The sequence below is a fragment of the Onychostruthus taczanowskii genome, unplaced genomic scaffold (genome assembly GCF_017590055.1).
Source record: "Onychostruthus taczanowskii isolate IOZ18803 unplaced genomic scaffold, ASM1759005v1 scaffold84, whole genome shotgun sequence".
In the NCBI taxonomy this organism is placed as follows: domain Eukaryota; kingdom Metazoa; phylum Chordata; class Aves; order Passeriformes; family Passeridae; genus Onychostruthus; species Onychostruthus taczanowskii.
Window position 1 is genome coordinate 3,249,927 of NW_024506332.1, and position 21,165 is coordinate 3,271,091.

General features: G+C 50.0%; 1 protein-coding gene across 1 annotated transcript; it reads right to left on the reverse strand.

Annotated features, from left to right (window-relative positions):
• Positions 1-2,175: 2,175 nt before the first annotated feature.
• Positions 2,176-20,483, reverse strand: GMCL1 (germ cell-less 1, spermatogenesis associated). Its single transcript, XM_041424675.1, has 14 exons — positions 20,232-20,483; positions 19,724-19,847; positions 16,623-16,719; positions 15,642-15,739; positions 15,036-15,148; positions 14,504-14,569; positions 14,254-14,338; positions 13,990-14,080; positions 13,632-13,772; positions 8,797-8,866; positions 5,609-5,684; positions 4,759-4,904; positions 4,537-4,624; positions 2,176-3,472 (listed from the first exon to the last, which is right to left on the reverse strand). Exons 1-14 carry the CDS (start codon positions 20,405-20,407, stop codon positions 3,344-3,346), a joined length of 1,500 nt encoding a protein of 499 aa, XP_041280609.1. The 5' UTR covers positions 20,408-20,483; the 3' UTR covers positions 2,176-3,343.
• Positions 20,484-21,165: the final 682 nt, after the last annotated feature.

Below are 21,165 nucleotides of genomic sequence, written 5' to 3' on the forward strand. Positions count from 1 at the left end.
CAAATAAATCTTTGAAGGATGATACAGAAATCCTCTAATCTGGTACCAAGCAGTTTTGTGTGATTTTTTTTTTTTCCTCAGAAAACCAGCATTTTGCCTACTGAAAAAAAACAAAACAGAAATCTTTTTAGCTGCTGCACTGTGCAGAGTTGCATTAGTGGCTGTTTTTACTCTTGGCCAGCTGTGCCCCTTCTGAAATCCACAGTGTTTTCATCTGTCAGTGAGTGAAATTTTATAGAACACAGCAGTTCTGGGGGCAGAATGGGAAGGATGGGGATGTGAGCAGGGAAATTGGAGATACCTGGCCTGGAGCAGGGTCACCACTGTCCCCCCACCTGCCTGGGGTGAAGGAGGGGCTGCAGCTCCGCAGGGCTGAGGAGGATCACCCTTGTGGGTGCTGCTGGAGGATTTTTGGCTGGGCTTGGTCAGAGGGATCCCCCCCCTGGGTCTCCAAGGCTCCCCTGATGCTGGAAAGCTTTTGCTTGGACTCAGAATCAAGCAGGGCCTGGAATGCTCCCAGTTCAGAGCGTTGCAGGACACCTGTGGGTGCAGGGCCACAGGTTTGGGGAGCCCCTGGAGGGATTTGGGAGCCCCTGGAGGGGTTTGTGCTCCCTGGGCTCCCCAGGAGGAACCAGCCCTGCAGGTGTTGGGTGTCCAGCCCAGCTGGGAGCAGAACCTCACGCCAAAACGTCGCCACGGGATGTTCTGTGAATGTGTTGAAAATGAAGAAGGGAAGATTAAATCCTAATTACTGATATGAAGGGAAGAGCAAATGATTATCTGTGGGGACAGACAGACAGGCTGCTCAGCCTGATTTGTCTTCCCTGCAGCGAGAAGTGCTGCTTTGTGGGTTGAGGATGGTTTTGTTTTGCTTGGTTGTTCCCATCTGGATGCATTTTCTTTGCTTTCCCGGGCTGCTGGAATGTTCTCTGGCCATGCAGGCAGCAGGGAGCAGAGTCTCTGCCCTTCCCTCCCTGCCAAATCTCTCCTCCTTGGTACTTTGGACAGGATTTTATGGGGCTTTTAAAATATATGTAGATCTATATAAACACAATCAGCAAATTACTGAGACTTGCAGGCAGAATTTGCCTCTTCCCTTCCTGGAGCCCAAGGCTGGCAGGGAGAAGCTGGTGCTCAGTGGCCCGAGGGTATCAGTGGGGCACAGATCTCTGGCCTGGCAGCAGCTCAGCTGCAGTTTGACCCGAGATAACTGGGTGCCTGCTCTCCCTTATCAGGCAATCCAAACCCATCTGGCTGTTAGAGAGATAAGGGGGTGAAAGGTCCAAGTGCATGGGAGGGGAGAGGTGCAAAACAGTGGGAAAATGCAAAGAAAATGCATCTCAGTGTGGGCAGGGGAGTGCTAAAGCCAAAGACTGTGTGGCTGCTGGCAGAAACCAGTGCTGTAGATTCACCTGATGTTGTTCTCTCGTGTTTACAATATTTATTTTTAGCAATTGACTGCAATGATATTATATATAGGCCTCCTTATTTTTGTACTTTTCATACCGTTCCTCCTGAGTGTGGTGTTGTACTGCTCAGCTCCCCTCGGCCACCACTGCTGCTCCTCAGTGACAATAAACCAGAGAAAAACAACCACCAGCCACTGCTGGGCTCAGTGTCGTGTGTCTGGGCCCCTGAGCTCCCCCCTGCCCCAAATCCAGGATGCTGGCCCCTGGGAAGGGGCTGCCCCTGGCACTGGGACACCCAGGGATCCAGGGAAGGGGATGTTGCCTGGAAAATAAACACCAAGGTGATGTTGCCTGGGAAATAAGCACCAAGATGAGTTTCCTGCCCCACATCCTGGTGGCACTGGGTGGGCACGGGGGGAGCCCTGGGGATCAGCCCCTGGCAGGGGTGCAAAGCCCTGCACAGCTCACACTTTGATGTGCTGCAAAAAATCCACCTGGATTTGAGGTACCACTAACCAGCTGCCCCTGTTGCTTTCCACAGAGTCAATCTTGAGGAGTGGGTACTTCTAATTAAAACCAGAGTTAAGTATCTAAATACAGTTAGTTCTGGAAGTAAATTTGATGCTGTGGCAGCTGAACAGCTGAAAATGCTGCTGCTCTCTGCTGCCAAAGCTGTGACACAAGATCACAGCGAGGTGCTGAATCCACAGGGTGAATCCAGCACAAAAAGCTACTCCCAGCAGGAAAGGACACACATGGACAAATATTCCACTTGAAATCATTTACTGACACGTTGCCATGTTTTTCTGTCTTGCCCAACACATTTTTACCTTTGTTATAAAGTACAAATGGTTTTATATTTTCCTGACATTAAAAAAATAGGCTAACGAGGCAAAAATTCCCAGTTTGAATCAAGAAATCCTGCTGTAAGAATTGAAAATTGCAAGAGACAAACATAAAACCCAACAAAGACTGAACAGAGTGTACCATGACACGACTCATCCATCACACCAAGTGGAGAGGAATCTCTTGTTCCCAGCTCTGCCTTTGGATCCTGTGACCTTGCTGAACTGATGTGAAGTTGGTGTTACACATACAACTCAAAAGGCACTCGAAAGTCACAAGTTCCTGAGCTAACACGGGAGGTATTCCCAAGGTAAAAGCTAAAAGAAGCCAGAGAAAATGTTTAAAAACTGGTATTTGGTTTGTGTGAGTAGAGTCAGCACTCAGCAGAACTCCAGCTGAGAGCTGCTGCTGACAGCAGCAAGTAATGGTGAGGACATTGGAGTACTTGCTGTACATGGAAAAAATAATTCATTTATGAACATCCTTATTAGTAAATTAACCTGCTAAAAGACGGAGAATTATTGGCTGCAGTGTTAGAACAAGACCAAGAATGAAATGTGTGTGTGTGAGCTGCAAAAAAAGCTTAAACCCATCAGGTGGGAAAGGCTGTGCAGTTAAATAACCAAAGTTGAGATGCCACATTTACAGAGATTATTTGGCCCTGAGAGAAAAGGACCAGGAAAAAAAGCAAAATATGGATCTGGTATTTACAGATCAGTTATTTAAAAACCCAACAAATAATACAACCAAAACCCACACTAACAAAACCTACACAACCTACAATGTGTGCTCAGGTAATTTCCTAAGTTGTGATCCACACAAATTCCCTATTTCCAGTTTGGCTCAGTTTTCAGCCAGAAAAGCCCAAGTGTAACAACACTTCTCAAACACGGAATGGCTGCTGCCTGAAGATGCAGAACAGAAATAAAAATTTAAAAAATTAAAAAGGATGGCTGGTTTTGGCCTACTTAATGTCTGAGCTGCATAGGAGAGCACTAAGGCCAGGGCTGCTGCCACTGTGCAAGGGCTGTCCCAGCTCTGGGCAGCATCCAGGGGGGAGAGGGGCTGCCACAGCCCCCAGGGAGCTCTCAGGCTTCCAGATGTTCCAGCTGTGCCTCGCTGTCTGCCCTCTTCTCTGGGGAGGTGTACAGGAAGTTGCAGCAGATGTAGAGGGGGAAGGTCAGGAGCCTGCTGTCCAAATTCATCACGATCTGCTCCTGGAGCACACACAGGACATTTGTGTGGTGAGGGGGACCAGAAAGCACAGCACTGACACAGCACTCACTCTGCACATCTTAATGGCTACAGACTAAAATCAGGATGTAAAAATAAAGCAAAGGCAGCTCTCCTTCACCTCAAGTCTGTAACTCTGACACATTCTCAGCCTGCCCACAGCTCCCACCCCAGAGCTCCCAGCCCTCTGCAGCACAGGGGACAGCCACAGGAAATGCTGGAGCAAATTTCCCCTCCAACATGCTGAGGAGAAAGGGATCATTTTCAGATTTGGGAGATTTCACCAACCAGGCATTCCACAAGAGAAAGCAAACTTCAGTTTGTGGGTAGGAATTTTTTGGTTCCACTCTAGGAACTGGTTTTGGGGAAGCAAAATTGAAACTTCAGCCTCGTGAGGATGCAAAACAACTGAAACTTCAAAACTGAAACTTCACCCTCCAGTAAGGATGGCACTGACAAGGAAAGGTTTTCTGTGTTCTCACCACCTTTATATCACTGCTGGCTGGGATTTGAGAAACTTGATTAACAAGTCCCATATATGCCTCACTAAATCCTGCTGTCAGCAATGGGTGGAAAAGGGCACTTGCTTAAGAAAACTCCTGTCCTCTCTGGGGCTTTTTTCAATTCATTTACTAGAGTAATAAATCTAACCCTTAAACAACATGCAGACATTCTTTTAACTCCTCAGTTTATGAGAGTCTTCACATTCTGAATTTGCCTCTAAATGAGGAGTCTGATGGCCAGATTATACAGAGGGTGATGCTGATGAGCAGCTGAACATGACACTGGCAGCAGACAGCAGCACCACAGGCACTCATTTCACTAATATGGGAACTAATTTCATGTTATCAACACTCATGAAACCCACACTATCCTCCTCTAGATCCACTTCACAAATTAGCTTAATTACCCACTGCCTCTAACAGGAATGCCTGAGATTCCACATAAGCAACGACAACAGGAACAGCAACTCCCCTTCAAAAGCACTGGCGACTTCTCAGCATTTTTTTCATGCCTTGAACTCCAGCACTCAAGGCCACAGACACACCTGGTCCTTCTCCAGGGTGAGGATCTGATAACCTGTTGTCCTGCTGCAAATCACCTTCCCGCTGCAGTCGAACGAGGCCAGCCGCAACCTGGGGAGAGGGGGGGGGCAAAGACCACTTCAGCCTCCTGAATTTCAGCACGAGGAGCTCCTCCCCAGGAGGCAGGGTAACACTTTTAACAAAACCAGCAGGGCTGGCAGCAGGGAGGGCCCCCTGGGCTGCACCTGAAGGCGATGCTGCGGCGCGGCTGCAGGCTGACGGAGCCGCTCCACGGCTGGTTCAGAGTGTTGCGCTTGAAGATGATGTAGCGGTTGGTGTAGGTCACCAGCAGGTCCAGGCCGAAGTTAAAGCCAGTCCAACGCCAGCAGTACTGCAGGACAGAGGGGACAACACACAGGGGGGACACACACAGAGGGCACACAGCCTGAGGATGGGCTGTGACACGCAGCGGGAGTGCCACGCCAGCGCCGGGGGGTCTGAGCTGCACCGGGGGGTTCAGGGATCTCTGTCTGGGACAGAGAACTCACTGGGGACAACTGGACACTGCAGGGGGCTGTGTGACAGCAGCTGAGTGTCAGCTGCCTCCCAGACAGGCAGAACACAGGCCACAAGGATAGGTATCAGATACTCAGCACTGGCTAATGGGGCTGGTCTGTGAGCCCCAGCCATGCCCAGAGAACGCCTCGGGTTACGTGACTGCAACGGGAAAAATTCATGTTCTTGGTTCATTTCACAAGACCTCTTACCTAAAGACACCGAGGGGCCCTGGCTCTGAATGTTACACATTTTAGCTAGAGAACTTCCTTCTCCAGCTAATAAGACACCAGTGATCAGAGCTCTGTCTAACTGCCTGGACTAACAGCTTTCCCAGTCTCACAGCACAAGAGCACAATAAAACACCAGCTCCTTGCTCCTTGCAGAGACGTGGCTTCCATCTCTCTGGGGAGAAAAAAATGGTATCTTTCTCCATGACATCTTCTGGATGCAGTTTGACAATGAGGACCTAAAAGATTTGGAAATGCCTGACTTGTCTCAGCCATGCCAGCCCTGCAGTTTGCCACGTGCCACACTTACATCACCATCCTTGGCCAGTTTGCGACCACACCTCATGCTGTTTCCTTCCAGTTCCTCCTTATTGATTTCTTGAGGCCTGAAAAAAACCCCAAACCAGCATCTTTAAGGAGAATTCAACAGCTTTGTGTGATACCTTAATGTGGGGAAGATGAACGGACTGGAGTAAACTTGTCTGACCACACAATGATGGAATACCCTGAGCTGGAAGGGACCAACAACTGACCCTTCTTTGAGCAGAGGCATGACTGGATGAGCTCCCAGAGCCTCTTCCATCCCAAACTGTCCCATAAACATCCACCTAAACTACAAAACTGCAATATAAACCAGGCTGTGACACCTCAGTTAGGCAGGACTTCTACAGAAGAACTTTTCCAGATAACAAAATAATAGCTGTTGCAATGAACTACATTCTCCCAGCCTTGTAAAAACCCAAATGTTTTTTAAACACAGCAGGCTGACTTCTTAGACACAACCAGAGACAAGTGCTGGGGCACAGCTGCAGGGCTCTGCACAACAGCAGTGCTATGAAGCAGCAGCCACGAGACAGTGAGAGGTTTCTCAAGGGGCTGGTTATGCAACTTGACTGAAAAAAAACCCACTTCCCCTCCGTGCTCATAAAAAACCCCACTTCCCCTCAGTGCTCAAGAAGTGCCAGGGCCTCTCAGAGCTCCTGAGACCCAGAGCCCTTGGCTGTGTCACCCCACACCAAGATCAGCTCCCCTCACCCAGCACGTAGAACAGCCTTGCAGAGCCAGCACGAGTGAGATCAGCCCTGATTTTCCACAAGAGTGTTACTCACTTTGCTTCACACTCCATGACAGCATCAACCCAACACCCACTGCCAGGAAGTGTCCAAGTTACACCAGGCTGAGGGCTGGCAGTGAACTTTATTAATCCCAGTGACATCAACCCTCACAGGCTCAACTGCAAAGCCACAAGGGCCAGCAGTGCCCTCCAAGCCAGAAGAGATGCAGCCTCTGCTCTCCTCCTACTGCTCCTCACAGCTAAATCTTTTATAAACTCAGCCCAGGTATCTCCTCTTGCTTCTGTAAAAACCAATCCTGGGAGGTGAAGTGTTCAAAGAACAGGTTATGCATACAACTCATCACACTTCAACAAATTCACCCAGGAACCTCCCGTGTGCTTTTCCACATCTTCCAGCTGAACTGGTTCTGTGGCTGACCTAAATGCAGTAATGGTGATAAAGGATTTATTTCTGTTTAATTAGTGACAAATTTCACAAACATTAGTCCATAATGCTCAGACTGACATTAACATTCCCCTCTCCATCCCTCGAGCAGCCTCAGACAATGCAGAACTTCAGCTTGAACCACTTCCACCAGCTGCCACACAGTGAACAGTGGAGTCATTCTGCTTCCTTCTTACACACTGCCAAAGAGACTGCTAAGAGCAGAAGTGATTCCAGTCCCAGACTTGAAAGATCTGTCTGGCTTCTGCCACAAAACACATGTTTAATTTAAAAAAAAAGTGATCCACTTTAACACAAGTAAACCCTGAGCAGCTACAGTTCAAAGCCACAAACTCCACTGCTAACACTAAAAAATTCTCCAATTCTGAAGAGTGAATAAGATGTTTAACCCTTTTAAATGCAAACTCAAAGCAGAAGGGAAGCACTTTCTTCTCCTCTCTATAAAGCCACCATGACAAACCACATCACACGTTTCCAAGCAGTGCCATTTCCATGCTGGCAGTGCTAGAAGAAGCAGGTGCAATTATACCCTGCACCAGGTGGGAGATGGAAATGGAGCCTCACTTCAGCTCAGAGGAGTCAGATTCATGTCTTGCTCTGATTCTTAAGTCTGCCTCCTCACCCCTGAGGGAAAACATGTGTTTGATGCTGACACGGGCAGTAGGTGTGAGAGGAAGAGCAGCAGGGCTGGATAAACGATGGGCTTATAAAACCTGAATTCTTTTCCTGCAGCTACACGTTGGTCAAATGGCCAAAACATTTGCACTAACACAAAGGAACAGCTGCATGTGTGCCCTTCTGAGGCTGAGACCTTTGCTTTTCACCATCTTAAAGGAAATAATCAACCCATACTGCAAAAGAGAAAACTAGACAGGCAAGAAAAATGTGGAAAAATACTCTGCCCATTCCAAGAGCTGTTGAAGTCCTCAGCTGTAGCTGAATTTTAAAATTGCTCTTTTCCAAGCTGGATGATCCTCACTGCAGCTCTGTGGGCACTCCCTTTTGCAGAAGCATGTGTATCCATCCAGTGGCTGAGAATTGAAATGCTCCCACTGCACTGAACTACCAAAACACATCAAAATTAGCAAATACTGCATCTTATCTCAGAATTCTGGGGACTCACTTCCCTATGAAGCCTGTTTCCCATGAGCCAGGAGGTGACACTGTCTGCTCTCAGACACAGCCACAGCAGCATTGCAAAAGCCTTCCCAGGAGAGCAGCATCAAAACAGGCCACAGGCACCCAAAATTCACCTGCAGGAACTGAATGTGAGAGCCTCAATTCTGCACCTCACTTCCTAAAGGACTGCTGCCTGTGAGAACAACTTCCTAAAGATCTTGGCTATGCTTCAGCCCAGAGTTTGGGGCTTTTTTGAAGCTCCTGTTACAACCCAACACGTCTCTGTCCACAGTGCCACCCGCTGGGTGACAGGACAAAGGAGCAAGTCAGCCTGCTGGCTTTGGGGAGGTAACAGGCATTCTGCAGCTGCCTGACTTGGCATTTTTTCACCTCAAAGCACTCTAGGAGCCAGCAGAGAAGACAAAGGCAGGATCAACTCCCTCAGCTACATTTTGCCACAGTTTTGGTGTTAAATCCAGGACCTGGCTCACTGGAGCATGGCCAAGAGCAAGCAGAAGGAACAGTCTGATGGCCAAAGCATCCTTCAAATGAAGGCTCAGAAATCACCCTTTCACAGCCTCAACACAGATTTCCAGGTGAAGTGTTAGTGACCACATGAAGGAAAATACAGAATTCGTGTCCCCCACCCAGCATTTCCCCCTGGTCCCACCAGACCAGTTTTCCAGAGTTCTGCTGGCTGAGGGATGGGAAGACCAGCCAGCCCAGGGGAACTGAGAGCTCCACAGAGATAATGCTTCCCCCCTCCTTTTAATGTAAACTCCAAAATAATTCATGTCAGAATTTCTATGAGAGGAAGGTTTCTAATTTAAGAGAGAAATAAAGCCTGTAATATACCTACCCAATATCATTGTCTTGTTCTGCTCTGAGCATGGCAAACCACTGCTGTTTGTAAACAGAGGACAGCCATTCTAAAATTAAAAAAAAATAAAATAATCTTGGTGTTGTCTTTGGAGCTGGGAACGGGGATGGTCATATACATTCTAAATAGAGAAACAAAATTACATAGAAATAATGAAGTTACACTTATGAACTGGACTATGCAACCCACCCCCTGGTACTCCCTGTGTCCTCCAGCTCCTCCAAACTGCCCCAAGCACAGGGGAAGGATAAACATCCACAGCTAACAGGCAGTCACCCCAGACTATGTTCACCTCCTCAAACACCCACTGCTGCCACAAGTGATGCAACTCCACAGGTTTTCTCAGCACACACAGCTCTGCTCAGCCAAGGAGCTTGTTAACAAGCTCTGGGGAGAAGGTGCTGTGTTCTGAATGCCCAGGGGAGCTCTATGTAAGTCAAAGAAGAAGAAAACACAATCAAGGGATAAAAGAAAACAGTGACTTAGCACAAATATGGTAAAACAAACAGAAGTTGTACCCTGCTAAGAATAAACATAAATCATGTCTTCCTTGGAAAACACACAAAGATTTTATTGGCTGTGTTAATTTAATGTTGCAACCAAGAGATAGAACAGAACAAAACTCAGTAATTTGTCAGGCAGTTACACAAAAGGGATCCCAAAATCACGGGGTGTAAGAAGTTCTTAGTCAAGATAACAAATGGGGCAAGGGGGCAAGGTCAGAAATGAGAACCACCTCTGGGAAATGGGCTGGGTGAGAGAACAGGGAGAGCCAATGTGACCAAAAACAACCCAGGAAGCTGGTGAATGTGACAGAAGGGAGGAGAGGCCAGATCATGGATGGAAGACTGAAAACCAGCCTTTGTCCCACTGACTCTACAGTGAAAGTACAGATGTGATAGGAGCAAACTGGGCATCAACCAAAGTACAACTGAAAATAAAAAATGAATTAAGGAAACAGGCAAGGAGCAGAGAATGGATGTGCTAGAAGGGAAGGAAGAAATATCAGGAGGGAGAGCATCTTCTCTATTTGTGTATCTATTTCCTATCTCACATTTCAGCTGCAGCTCATCTGCTGATTTATGAAGAGGGAAAGCACAGCTGAGGAAATGTTCACAAGCCACCAATAAAACAGAACAACAAACACTATGCTCACACAGACACATTATGTATTCCTGTCTCTTGCACCTTTTCTGCACAAAGATCAGACTGCTGTGAACTCCTGACACAGAATTTCAGTTCTCACCTCCAGGACAGAGTATAAAAATATATAAACAAATAAAAAATCACAGTACTACTTTCAATAGTGACTTTGTGATTTGCTTCTCTACCTCCTCAAGAACAATTTCACCTAGAATAATCTTCCAGCAGAACACAAAACTACCCAGCAAAGGCCCTGTCTGCAGCCTCTCAGGTAGAGAGCATCCCCTCAAATACTGAATGCTGGCAGCCAACAGCCTGCTCCAAAGTGCAGCCCAGGATTTATCTCAACCTCCTTGTAAATGAAGAGCAAAAGTTCTGATCTTAACACAGCTCTGGCTGCACCCTGGCACGAACAGATTAGAGGGGCAGGCAAGTACCCAACTCTGACAGCACTCCCCAGCACAAAGATCCTCCTGCATGCAGCATGTGTCCCCTTTCCCTGCCCTGTGTCCCCTGTCGCTGCACCACAGTGCCACCCAGCTGTCCTGTGTCCCCTGTCCCTGCCCTGTGTCCCCTGTCGCTGCACCACAGTGCCACCCAGCTGTCCTGTGTCCCCTGTCCCTGCCCTGTGTCCCCTGTCGCTGCACCACAGTGCCACCCAGCTGTCCTGTGTCCCCTGTCCCTGCCCTGTGTCCCCTGTCGCTGCACCACAGTGCCACCCAGCTGTCCTGTGTCCCCTGTCCCTGCCCTGTGTCCCCTGTCGCTGCACCACAGTGCCACCCAGCTGTCCTGTGTCCCCTGTCCCTGCCCTGTGTCCCCTGTCGCTGCACCACAGTGCCACCCAGCTGTCCTGTGTCCCCTGTCCCTGCCCTGTGTCCCCTGTCGCTGCACCACAGTGCCACCCAGCTGTCCTGTGTCCCCTGTCCCTGCCCTGTGTCCCCTGTCGCTGCACCACAGTGCCACCCAGCTGTCCTGTGTCCCCTGTCCCTGCCCTGTGTCCCCTGTCGCTGCACCACAGTGCCACCCAGCTGTCCTGTGTCCCCTGTCCCTGCCCTGTGTCCCCTGTCGCTGCACCACAGTGCCACCCAGCTGTCCTGTGTCCCCTGTCCCTGCCCTGTGTCCCCTGTCGCTGCACCACAGTGCCACCCAGCTGTCCTGTGTCCCCTGTCCCTGCCCTGTGTCCCCTGTCGCTGCACCACAGTGCCACCCAGCTGTCCTGTGTCCCCTGTCCCTGCCCTGTGTCCCCTGTCGCTGCACCACAGTGCCACCCAGCTGTCCTGTGTCCCCTGTCCCTGCCCTGTGTCCCCTGTCGCTGCACCACAGTGCCACCCAGCTGTCCTGTGTCCCCTGTCCCTGCCCTGTGTCCCCTGTCGCTGCACCACAGTGCCACCCAGCTGTCCTGTGTCCCCTGTCCCTGCCCTGTGTCCCCTGTCGCTGCACCACAGTGCCACCCAGCTGTCCTGTGTCCCCTGTCCCTGCCCTGTGTCCCCTGTCGCTGCACCACAGTGCCACCCAGCTGTCCTGTGTCCCCTGTCCCTGCCCTGTGTCCCCTGTCGCTGCACCACAGTGCCACCCAGCTGTCCTGTGTCCCCTGTCCCTGCCCTGTGTCCCCTGTCGCTGCACCACAGTGCCACCCAGCTGTCCTGTGTCCCCTGTCCCTGCCCTGTGTCCCCTGTCGCTGCACCACAGTGCCACCCAGCTGTCCTGTGTCCCCTGTCCCTGCCCTGTGTCCCCTGTCGCTGCACCACAGTGCCACCCAGCTGTCCTGTGTCCCCTGTCCCTGCCCTGTGTCCCCTGTCGCTGCACCACAGTGCCACCCAGCTGTCCTGTGTCCCCTGTCCCTGCCCTGTGTCCCCTGTCGCTGCACCACAGTGCCACCCAGCTGTCCTGTGTCCCCTGTCCCTGCCCTGTGTCCCCTGTCGCTGCACCACAGTGCCACCCAGCTGTCCTGTGTCCCCTGTCCCTGCCCTGTGTCCCCTGTCGCTGCACCACAGTGCCACCCAGCTGTCCTGTGTCCCCTGTCCCTGCCCTGTGTCCCCTGTCGCTGCACCACAGTGCCACCCAGCTGTCCTGTGTCCCCTGTCCCTGCCCTGTGTCCCCTGTCGCTGCACCACAGTGCCACCCAGCTGTCCTGTGTCCCCTGTCCCTGCCCTGTGTCCCCTGTCGCTGCACCACAGTGCCACCCAGCTGTCCTGTGTCCCCTGTCCCTGCCCTGTGTCCCCTGTCGCTGCACCACAGTGCCACCCAGCTGTCCTGTGTCCCCTGTCCCTGCCCTGTGTCCCCTGTCGCTGCACCACAGTGCCACCCAGCCAGTTGCCTGTGTCCCCTTTCCTTGCACAACAGTGTCCTGTGTCCCCTTTCCCTGTCACTACATGCTCTGTATCCCCTGTCCCTGCCCCACAGTGCCACCCAGCTGTCCTGTGTCCCCTTTCCTGCCTCCCTGTGTCCCCTTTCTCTGCACCACAGTGCCACCCAGGGGGCCTGTGTCCCCTTTCTCTGCCCCACAGTGCCCCCCAGCTGTCCTGTGTCCCCTGTCCCTGCCCTGTGTCCCCTGTCCCTGCCCTGTGTCCCCTGTCCCTGCCCTGTGTCCCCTGTCCCTGCCCTGTGTCCCCTGTCCCTGCCCTGTGTCCCCTGTCCCTGCCCTGTGTCCCCTGTCCCTGCCCTGTGTCCCCTGTCCCTGCCCTGTGTCCCCTGTCCCTGCCCTGTGTCCCCTGTCCCTGCCCTGTGTCCCCTGTCCCTGCCCTGTGTCCCCTGTCCCTGCCCTGTGTCCCCTGTCCCTGTCACCACAGTGCCACCCAGCCCCCTATGTCCCCTTTTCCTGTCACCACAGTGCCACCCAGCCAGCACAGTGCTCCTCGTGGCTCAGGGACTGCCTCCCTGCAGAGCCAACACCTGTGAGCTGTGCCCAAATTTCGCTCTTTTTCAATGAGCACAAGGAGATCAGCCTCAAAGATGCAACAATCTCAGAACAATTCTTCCTCTGCCAGACATGGGTGAAGGCTTCAGGGTTTGAGAACAGGCATAAAATTTGCCCACCAAAGAGCACTCTGAAAAGGCTGCCCATCACACTGCAAGTGCTAACAGCAGACAGGAGGAGAAGGAAATCAAGTGGAGCTCCAGAAAACTTCTGGTTTGCACCTTATTGACATGCTGACAAAGCCACTTCACAGGGATACAAATCCACTGCTCTCCTGTGTCACCATTAAGGATTTAAATAGTTATTTTAAATGTTATTTTTTATAATGACCTTTGCACTTTGCCTATAGCCTGTACCAGTGTCACTCTGAAGTGAGATGGATTATATTTACTTCATACCCTGCCCTGGGTAGCTGTGCCAGAGCTGGGCAACCCTTTCCATGACAGAATGAATTTTCCCAATATCCAACCTGAACCTCCCCTCAGACCATTGCTTTTGTTCCCTGGGAGCACAGCCTGACCCCCCTGGCTGCCCCCTCCTGTCAGGAGCTGTGGAGAGTGAGAAGGTTCCCCCTGAGCCTCCTTTTCTGTGGCTCCCTCAGCTGCTCCTCACCACACTCATGCTCCAGGCCCTTCCCAGCTCTGTCCCTCCTGGAACATGCCCAGCTCCTCCCTGTCTCTCCTGGCGTGGAGAAACTGAAGGCAGGAGCGGATGTGAGTGCTCAGCTGTGCCCAGCACTCCCTCCCTCACTCACCTGAGGGCAGCAGGGCATCCCTCTCCACGATCCTGGCTGAGGCCAGGTCACTGATGATGTACTGCAGCCTCAGGTGTGTGAACACGGGCACGAAGGCGCTGCCCTGCGCCGACTCCAGGAAGGCAACGTCGCCCCCAAACTCTGCAACACAGCAGCCACACTATGGTTTGCCTCCCTAAAGCTTTTCCAGAACCTGTTTATACTGCAGTTTTTACTTATTGGTTAGAGAAAGTTGTTACGGGTGTTTAATGGCTTTTATTTTTTTTTTTTATTAGGGTTATTTAATGGCTTTTGCCATTAAAATTGAGAAATTACTCATGTTCAAACCCCAAACCAAGGGCTGGCCAGCTCCTCCTACCTCTCCTGCGCTCAGCAAACCAGGCATCAGCTTCACTCAACACCTGCTTGAAAGACCCATTCCAAGAAGGCACGAGCTGAAGGAACATCCACTGGGCAAAACAAATAAATTCTAGTGAGTCAGCTGAAGTCTCAGGTAAGAAATCTGCATGCTAACAGGAGGCATTTCCACAGTGCACTAATTTCTATAAAAGTTCTGCTGCTCCATTAAATACTTCCAGTCAACCCCACAAAGGTTCCACTGCACTGAGCCCCAGGCAAGTACCTTTTTGAGAGCAGTGTACACATCCATCTCCACCTGCAGCACAAACAGGTTGGAGGAGCTGATCAGCTGCTTCATGAGGTTTATGCTGGAAAAATCAATTTTAACAGGTCAGTGAGAAAGGAAAGATAAAAAGGAGAAGGGGAGGTAGGGAACAAGCAATCAGCAAAAGCCCAGAAAGTGATCTGCAGTGGGCTCTAGACTTGGACAGGGACTGTCCTTCATCCCTGCAAGGGAAGTGCAGCCCCAGTACCTGAGTTCCTTGAAGAGTCCAACACTCTGGTGAGTCATCAGATTGTTCAAGAGCCACTCAAGGCACCTGCATGGAAAGCAAGGAGTTAGGACCTCTGCTTGTTTCTTCTCTGTGTCAACATTCCTGCCACAGCTGCTCCCTCAGTAAATTTGCAGACAACACTAAGCTGGGTGGGATTGTGGATCTGCTGGAGGGCAGAAGGGTTCTGCAGAAAGATCTGGACAGACTCAATCCATTCAGATTAGGTACTTGATTTTTTGTTCCCTGTTTGGGTGGTCAGGCATTAGAACAGAGTCACACCTCCACCCTGGAGGTGTGAATTTGGCTCTGGATTATGTGGTTTAGTGGTTTCAGTGGTAGTGCTGGGTGCATGGTTGGACTGGATGATCTTACAGGTCTCTTCCAACCTTGATGTTCTAAGATTCTGTTCTAAATACATATTAAAACAATTAACCTGGTCATTATATAAGTACTGTGTAAATTCACTGTTCATTGCCAATGTCCAAAGCAGCTTGCAGACAGTAATTCTTACTTTTTCTTCACAGAGTCCAGCCCATATGTCCCTGCAGAATTGTAATAACCACACACAGTTTGGGCAGTGATGGTTTCCTTCATTGTTTCACCACATTGCTGGATTAAGCCATCCTGCAGGGAGGAAAAAACACACAGACATTCTGAGTGTTCACTTCCCAACAGAAAATGTCAGACACTGTGCTGTTCATACAGATTTTCATGCCTGAGCCATCCCCCAAGTCCCACAGGCTGCAGTGACTGGTGCTGCATTGTTCAAACCATTTAAACCATCATTCCTCAGAAAGACAGATGTTCCTTAAGAATATTTCCTGTGAATGAAAAGAGCTCTGAATGCCTCCAGGGTAGAGCAAGCAAGCTCCAAAACCTACTTAATCTACTTTTAGATATCACTCACAAATCACTTAATCTCACACCTCAATCTTAGTCACAGCATTGTTCAATAAACTCACTGCTTTGTGTTTGGCTTTTTTCCCCAGCTAGCCTGAAAAGCTGATTCATTCTGATTCACTCCTCTGGGTGAAAAAGGCCTCGTGGGCGAGGATACCCTACACTGCTGTGTTTCTTTCAGGTAAAGACAGAAGGAATGGCACTGTTTCTGACTTACCAGCTGCAGCATGCAGGCTGCTGCCAGCAGGGCCACCACGCGGCTGGGGTTGATCAGCACATCGTCTCTGTAGAGAGAGCCAAAAGCCACCTGCAGGGCTGCAGAGGGAACAGGAGTCAGAGGAGACACTACAGAGAGCTCGGGGCATGAGGAGTCCCTAAACACAGCCAGACACTACAGAGAGAATGGGGCATGAGGAGTCCCTAAACACAACCAGACACTACAGAGAGCTTGGGGCATGAGGAGTCCTTAAACACAACCAGAGACTACAGAGAGAATGGGGCATGAGGAGTCCCTAAATACAACCAGACACTACAGAGAGAATGGGGCATGAGGAGTCCTTAAACATAACCAGACACTACAGAGAGCTCAGGGCATGAGGAGTCCTTAAACACAACCACACACTACAGAGAGCTTGGGGCATGAGGAGTCCTTAAACATAACCAGACACTACAGAGACCTCGGGGCATGAGGAGTCCTTAAACACAACCAGACACTACAGAGAGCTCAGGGCATGAGGAGTCCTTAAACACAACCACACACTACAGAGAGCATGGGGCATGAGGAGTCCTTAAACACAACCAGACACTACAGAGAGCACGGGGCATGAGGAGTCCTTAAACACAACCAGACACTACAGAGAGAATGGGGCATGAGGAGTCCCTAAACACAACCAGACACTACAGAGAGAATGGGGCATGAAAAGTCCCTAAACACAACCAAAGCCCATCACTGCACACCTTCTCTAAAATGTCAGTGCTGGCTCCTCACCTAGAGCAACTGACCAGACAGAAAACACAACATGGGGCAGTAACTAATCCATTATTGAGCTCCCAGGATTTAAACAAACTCTTCAGCACCCCTGAGAGCTGAAAAACTGCACAAAGAGAAGCTGAACCTCATGAGCCTTCTCTGCACATCACCAGGTTTAAATTAACCTCTCCCTTCAGGGTTTTGTTAAAAGAAAAGGCTCTCACTTACCTTCTACATCAATATTTTGATCAGGAATCTCCAGCTCTATGACATTCATGCTGGATTCTTTCCAAGAGCCACTGAACATACTGGAAAAGTAGCCTGACTGTATGAAGGAAGAGAGAAAAAGAACTCAACTAAGAGATTTCATCCCACTTAGAACTGCCAAAAGCAGCACGTGGAACCAAACACAGTTAATATTTACCTTTGTGCAGAACAAAATATATTAAGGGAGCTTTCACAAGCTAAAACATTCTGACAGACTCGAGGGGCTGACTGTAGCTGCTGTTTCTGACACTCAAAATGCCTACAGGAAAGTTGGGGCTATGTGTGTGTAACCAGAGTAAGGAAAGAGTTTGAAAAGGTCAGAAAAGCTACACAAGCTCTTTTTCCCACAAACCACATCACCAGTGGGGACAGAATTAGTCCAAAAACTAAGTGCTTAAGGTTACTAGCAAACAACAAATCCTGCAGGCATTAGGGAATGCCAGTTAGGGGTGGGAAAAAAAAAAAAAAGGCATGCAAGACATGCAAATTACTGTACAAGGCTGTAGCCTCATACCAAGGACACAGACACACACACCATTTACGGCAATATACCTTTTATTATTAAGTGAAAAGCACATAAAACTAGAATTTGAGGTTTCCATCCAAAGGAAGGGAAAGATAATGCTCTACTAGGGTTCCTGATTTTCCTTCCCAGCAGCAGATGTGCCCATTATGAGATGCTATCAATGAAGTTTACCTGAGAGATCAAAAAAATAAAGTCTATTTGTACAGCACTGCATTCCCTGACCTCTTCCCTCAGCATTTCAGCTCAGGGCAGCAAATTACACAAACCCCAATTTTGATTTCATTTGATCAGGTCAGTATTTCTGTACCCCTGGCATATCCCTAACTCTGACACCCACAACATGTTCCTATCAAACCCAGGGCCTCACTCATCTTTGTCCTCCTCACGAGGCTGCCTCAGCTTTGCCACAGAGATCACCTCCCCAGTTCCATAAGGATTTATCATTTTTGTAACAGCATCATGAGAAAGAAATGCCCCATTTTTCAGAGCTGCTGTGACCAGCACCTGACTGTCCTTCCTGGAACTTGAGGCTCCATGTCCTTCATGGAACTTGTGCCTGGAGAGAGCAGGGGAGCAGAAACAGCCAGGCTGAGTCTGCCTGGGGGCACACAGTGGCATTAAGAGTCATTTACATGGAGTTATTCCTAACCTCCAACACCATTTTACCTACAGTAACACAACTGCAATGCAGGAGTGTGCCCTGGAACAGAACCTGCCTGAGGAGAATGGTCAACTCCTCCCAAAGCTCATGTCCCAAAACCACTGCTGCTACAAGGCCTCTACAGACAAGTCACAACTTTCAACCCCTCTAAACAGCTGCACCCACAGAAGGGATTGCACACCCAATTTCAGTCAGCAACCCGTGCTAAGGCCTCAGGAACAGCTTCACCAATAGCAGATGTAGCAACCACAGAGCCACAGTGACAGAAAACAACAGCAGCCTGTAGCAGCAGTGCTGTGCCCACCCTGCACCACCCAGGCTGCCTGTCCCCCTCCCCGGGGTGCAGAGTGGCAGTGGGAGCTGTGCCTGCCAGCCCTGCTGCTGTCACACACCCCATGGTCCCTCAGTGTCACTGCTGCTGTCACACACCCCATGGTCCCTCAGTGTCACTGCTGCTGTCACACACCCCATGGTCCCTCAGTGTCACTGCTGCTGTCACACACCCCATGGTCCCTCAGTGTCACTGCTGCTGTCACACACCCCACAGCCCCTCAGGGTCACTGCTGCTGTCACACACCCCACAGCCCCTCAGTGTCACTGCTGCTGTCACACACCCCACAGCCCCTCAGTGTCACTGCTCCTGTCACACACCCCACAGCCCCTCAGTGTCACTGCTCCTGTCACACACCCCACAGTCCCTCAGTGTCACTGCTGCTGTCACACACCCCACAGCCCCTCAGTGTCACTGCTCTGCCTTCAGTTTATGCTTGTTACAGGTTCTCACACTCCAAAAAGAAACGGCTCTTTCCTACAAGAAAGCAATGGAACACTCCTCTTGCTGGGACCACACAAGTAATTGCTGAAGCTGCTCTGGAATTCGGGCACTGACACAGCAACAGCCACAAAAAAACCCAGAATGGGCTCTTCCTGTCACTTGTTGCACCAGAGAAACTACAGCCATGTGTGGAGCACCCCCAGTGCCACCGTGTCACACCCCTGCTCTGCTCCACTGCAGCTGACACACAAGGGCCCTCCTGTCCAGGTACAGCACCTGAGGGCTTCACACCAACCCTGCCAAGGCCAGAACCCCTGAAAGACACGGGCACAAGAGAATTTGGTGTTTCAGGGCACAGCCAGGGCTCCTCCCACAGCAGGAGTGACACAGCACAGACAGCGAAGCCACCAGCACCTCTGCACCCCCACAACACAGACACAAAGGACTCCAGCTCAACACAAGCCCAACAGGAAATGTTTGTGGAAACAGCATCCTTTTGGGCTATGCACTAGGGTTTATTCCTTTTCAGAGCTCCTGAGAAAACCCTCCTCCTGCAGCAGCAGGGATGCTGCAAGGAATCCTTTTATGAAGGCTGGTAACAATCACCTAACACCTGCAGAGACCCAGCAGCAGCAATTTCCCTGCAGGTCCCTGCACACAAGTCCAGGGGACAGTAAAACTGGGCTGGGGCACCACAAATCCCTTCTGGAATCCCTCCTTTGTACTGCAAGAACATTCACATCACAGGAGTCTCTCAGCCACTTGTTCAGCAAACAAGAACATGTTCTCAGGACATGAAAGACAACTGTCACGACTGTTTTCACAGACAATGCACCAAGATTAGGAATAAAATAAATTAAACAAAATAATTAAGCAGTATGAGAAGCAAAAACTTTTTCAAATATGAACCTACAGCTCTGCTTCCCAACAGGAACTCTTGTTGCTAACAGGAGCTGGTTAACAAAAAGAGTTAAAATCCTAAATATAAAGTGGAAGAGAAAAAAAAAAAAAAGGAAGATCTCCAGTCATACTTCAGAGTTCTCAGACATCCTTTTATTAAAAACACAGTTCCTACTGGGAGTTAGAAAGGAACCACTTACCTGACACAAATAAATCTTGTGCAAGTTCCACTCCTCTCCCAAAGCACAAATTTTGATATCACTGTTCTCCCCATTCAAAAACAGTGTCTGATAAATATACTTCGACGTGCTTTTCAATTTTTTCCTAGTAAAAACAAAACAACAGTGAGACACACCCCTTGAGATCCGTTACAGCATCAACAGTCGCTGATGGGGGTTGTTCCTGCCCGGCCCGGCCCGGCCCGGCCCGGCAGCCGTGTTCCCCCGTGCCGGCACCGCTGCCCCGTGCCCGCCGCTGCCGCCGGGGCCTTTCCCGAGCGGCCCCGAGCCACCGCCGAGCCGGGCAGCCCCATGCGGCCTCAGCCCGGCTCCTCTGCCCTGCAGCCCCCGCTGCTGCCCGCACGGCACCGAGGGGAGGCCGGGCCGGGCCCTGCGCTGTTCCCTGGGGGCTGCGCCCCGGCCCGGCCCCGCATCCCCCCGGCCCCGCTCAGCCCGGCCCTGCAGCTTCCGCAGCGCCCGTCCCTCAGACCTGCGGCCGCGGAGGTGCAAGAGCCGCTCCTCCCGCTCGGCCTCGCCGTCGCTGTCGCTGTCCCCGGTTCCCTCGGTCCCGCCGCGCTTCCTCTTGCCGCCCTTGCCCGCGGCCGCCGCCTCGCCCCGCGGGAGCCCGGCCTTCCGCCGCAGCACGCGGCTGCCCAGCGAGCCCATGGCCGCTCCACCGCCTCATGGGGCCGGAGCGGAGCTGCGGCCGGAGCGGTGGCGGCGCCTCAGCCCCGGCCGGGGCGGGCGCTTCTCGTGCGCCGCGAGCGACACGGCCGCGTAAGGAGTTTTGTTAATGGTTTAAATTGACTTCTGGGTTGCTTTTCTTAATCATGATTTTCCTAATCATCACCTATATATATAGATATGTATATATACATATCTCTATATATGTATATATATATATTTTTATATATACATATTTATACATGTATATATACATATATACACATAACCTATATATATCTATATATATAGATGATTATTAAGAAATAGAAATATATATTTAAGAACTATTAAGGAATATTTGGGAAATATATATTTATTTATATATTTATCTATATATTATTTTTCTATATTATCTATATAATATATATTTAATATATATTTAATTCATTTTATTATTTATATTTATATTATATATAGTATATATCTAGATATTTAACAGTAAAGCATAAAGCAATACAAAAAATAAATACATATATATATATATATATATATAGTGCTTTGTTCTTAAATTAGTCCTAGCCAGTGTTTAGCAAAGTTGCCATAAGCTGCTTTTGTAGAAAAACAGCTTGGGAAACTTACTGAAACTTACTGAAACATAAACAAACTGATGGAGTTCAATGAACAAAGCCTGGCAGAGAAACTTATTGTTGAGGTTGGACATTGCAGTGTAGAATGTACGGACGAAAGGACAATTTCCA

What these genes read in the sequence shown, in the direction of transcription:
- GMCL1 (XM_041424675.1), bottom strand. Translation starts at nt 20,407, where the DNA reads ATGGGCTCGCTGGGCAGCCGCGTGCTGCGGCGGAAGGCCGGGCTCCCG. An exon ending in GTTTGCTGAGCGCAGGAGAG is followed by an intron (nt 13,773 to 13,989) that starts GTAGGAGGAGCT and finishes GCTGTGTTGCAG; the next exon opens with AGTTTGGGGGCGACGTTGCC. An exon ending in GGATGCCCTGCTGCCCTCAG is followed by an intron (nt 8,867 to 13,631) that starts GTGAGTGAGGGA and finishes TTTTAATTTTAG; the next exon opens with AATGGCTGTCCTCTGTTTAC.